Raw genomic sequence first — 2,258 nt, forward strand, 5'->3', positions numbered from 1 at the left:
ACCAACTTTGTATTTTCACAAATTCTGTCTGTATCATCTCCAACATTTCTTTTATATCTTTACCGGAACAAAATAATGTTGTATCATCAGCAAATAGAACACACCCAAAAAGATCTGATACATTTACCAAATCGTTCCCATACAAAATAAATAACTTCGGTCCGAGAATGGAACCTTGCGGCACTCCACATGAGATGTTACAATACTCATATCTTACATTATTTATTTGTACAAATTGTTTTCTATTTTCCAAATAACTAGATACCCACTGTAATGCAGGTCTTCTAATACCATATTTATTTAACTTTTCAAAAAGAATACTGTGGTTAATAGTATCAAACACTTTTTTTAAATCAACAAAAATACTAACAGTACTGTTTTTGATCAACAGCAGTTGTTATAGGTTCTATTAATTCAATGAGAGCCATCGATGCAGAATTTTTTGGTCTAAACCCATACTGACTGTTATTTAATATATTCTGCTTATCAATGAATTTGTCCAATCTAATCACAAATAATTTCTCCGAAATCTTTGAAAATTGTGGTAACGGGAATATTGTTCTGTAGTTGTTAAACACATGTTTTTCACCATTTTTAAAAAGAGGAATTACCTTTGCTATTTTCAAGGGCATGTTAATTTTTTTCCTTTAGTTAAACTTATTCCCATATGTCGACACATGCTCCAGTCTTTACTCAGGTGGACTATATTTTGTTCAACAGGTGGAAGGTTGTGTCCTCGGAGTGGCAGCAACACATGTCCACAGATACTCAACGATGGGGCCTTACTTCACTTCCTACCTCTCTGGAAGTGTGAGTGGCAGTCAGGGGCCGTGCAATGGAAGATCTGGAGCTAAACATCTGGAGAGCCACAGGAATGGGTCCTGCCAGCTGTTCTCCAGACAAAGGCGGCTTTTTAACCAGAACAACACCACTGTTGGGCGGCTGACAGCTCAGGACATCGAAAAAGCAAGAAGAGTCAAAGCATCAGAGGCCAAGCAATTTAAACAAAGGGTATCAGACTTTTTTTTTCTTATTGTTGGCGACACATTGAACATATATCTGACATTACAACCCACTGGGGTATTCAAACTTGTCCTTCACATATCAAGTTTTGTCTTTTTATTTTAGCTCAGTGAAAACTCCAGAGAGAGGAAGGTGCCCGTCACTCGGATAGGAAGGCTGGTGAACTTTGGAGGTATGATTTTTATTTATTTACTAACTAATTAACTGGCAGTTTGGTAATGTGGAGCATGTTTTTAAAAAGTGGCTTGTAAACAGGGAAACTGTATTGCAGATGTGAAACCCATCCTCAGTGAGAGAATCTAATGAAAACAGGACCAAACATAATGATATCAGTAATGCATTAGTCTTAAATGAGGCTTTTCTACACATTCAAATATGCTTTACAATTTCATGTCTTATTCATTCATACTGCCCTAACTGACAGAAGTGGGGGGTCATGCATCAGTGCCACCATCCCCTCTGACCACCACCAGCAGACAAGGCATGTGCCCAATGACCAGGCCTGTCACGATAGTCAATAATCAATTAATCCTATGATAAATTATTTTGAGGTTGAAATGAGGAGCCTCTCTTGTCTCTGTGCTCCGGTGCACAGGGGGCTCGACTGACCCCTCCCCCTCCTGTTTTCTTAGCATCGGGATGAGTGAACTCTGCGTTAGGTACCGCCAGGTGCGTGGTCTCATACCTCTTTAGCATGAGAGTTGGTAGCAATAACAAGGCCCCCTTTACACGGAGCTGGTTATCAGTGAAACCACAAAAACCACGTTTTTGTTGCCATCTAGCCACTCGTTTACACATCACTGGTGATGAGAGTCACTAATCGTGTTTCCATCCAGTTGTAGAGTGAATTTTTATCGAAATTTTTCAAAATTTGCAAAAAATTAAATAAATAAAAATTCAAATCTAGACTGTTTCCATCTGGTTTCCCTCTCGACTGTTTGATGCGAATAAACGAGGCTACGCAATGCGTGATTACGTCAGACGAGGCTACGCAACGCGTGATTACGTCAGACGAGGCTACGCAATGAGTGATTACGTCAGACGAGGCTACGCAACGTGTGATTACGTCAGACGAGGCTACGCAACGCGTGATTATGTCAGACGAGGCTACGCAACGCTTGATTACGTCAGACGAGGCTACGCAATGAGTGATTACGTCAGACGAGGCTATGCAACGCTTGATTACGTCAGATGAGGCTACGCAATGCGTGATTATGTCAGACGAGGCTACGCAA

General features: G+C 40.4%; 1 protein-coding gene across 1 annotated transcript in view; it reads left to right on the plus strand.

The window, feature by feature from the left end:
• Nucleotides 1-2,258, plus strand: part of LOC106536168 (atypical kinase ADCK3, mitochondrial) — a 33,011-nt gene that overhangs the window by 4,252 nt on the left and 26,501 nt on the right. Inside the window, exons 3-4 of the mRNA XM_014033368.1 lie at nt 721-1,011; nt 1,129-1,195. Coding sequence (XP_013888822.1) covers nt 721-1,011; nt 1,129-1,195 — 358 coding nt within the window. The remainder of the gene's footprint in view (nt 1-720; nt 1,012-1,128; nt 1,196-2,258) is intronic.

The sequence above is a fragment of the Austrofundulus limnaeus genome, unplaced genomic scaffold (genome assembly GCF_001266775.1).
Source record: "Austrofundulus limnaeus strain Quisiro unplaced genomic scaffold, Austrofundulus_limnaeus-1.0 Scaffold1713, whole genome shotgun sequence".
Taxonomy (NCBI): Eukaryota; Metazoa; Chordata; class Actinopteri; order Cyprinodontiformes; family Rivulidae; genus Austrofundulus; species Austrofundulus limnaeus.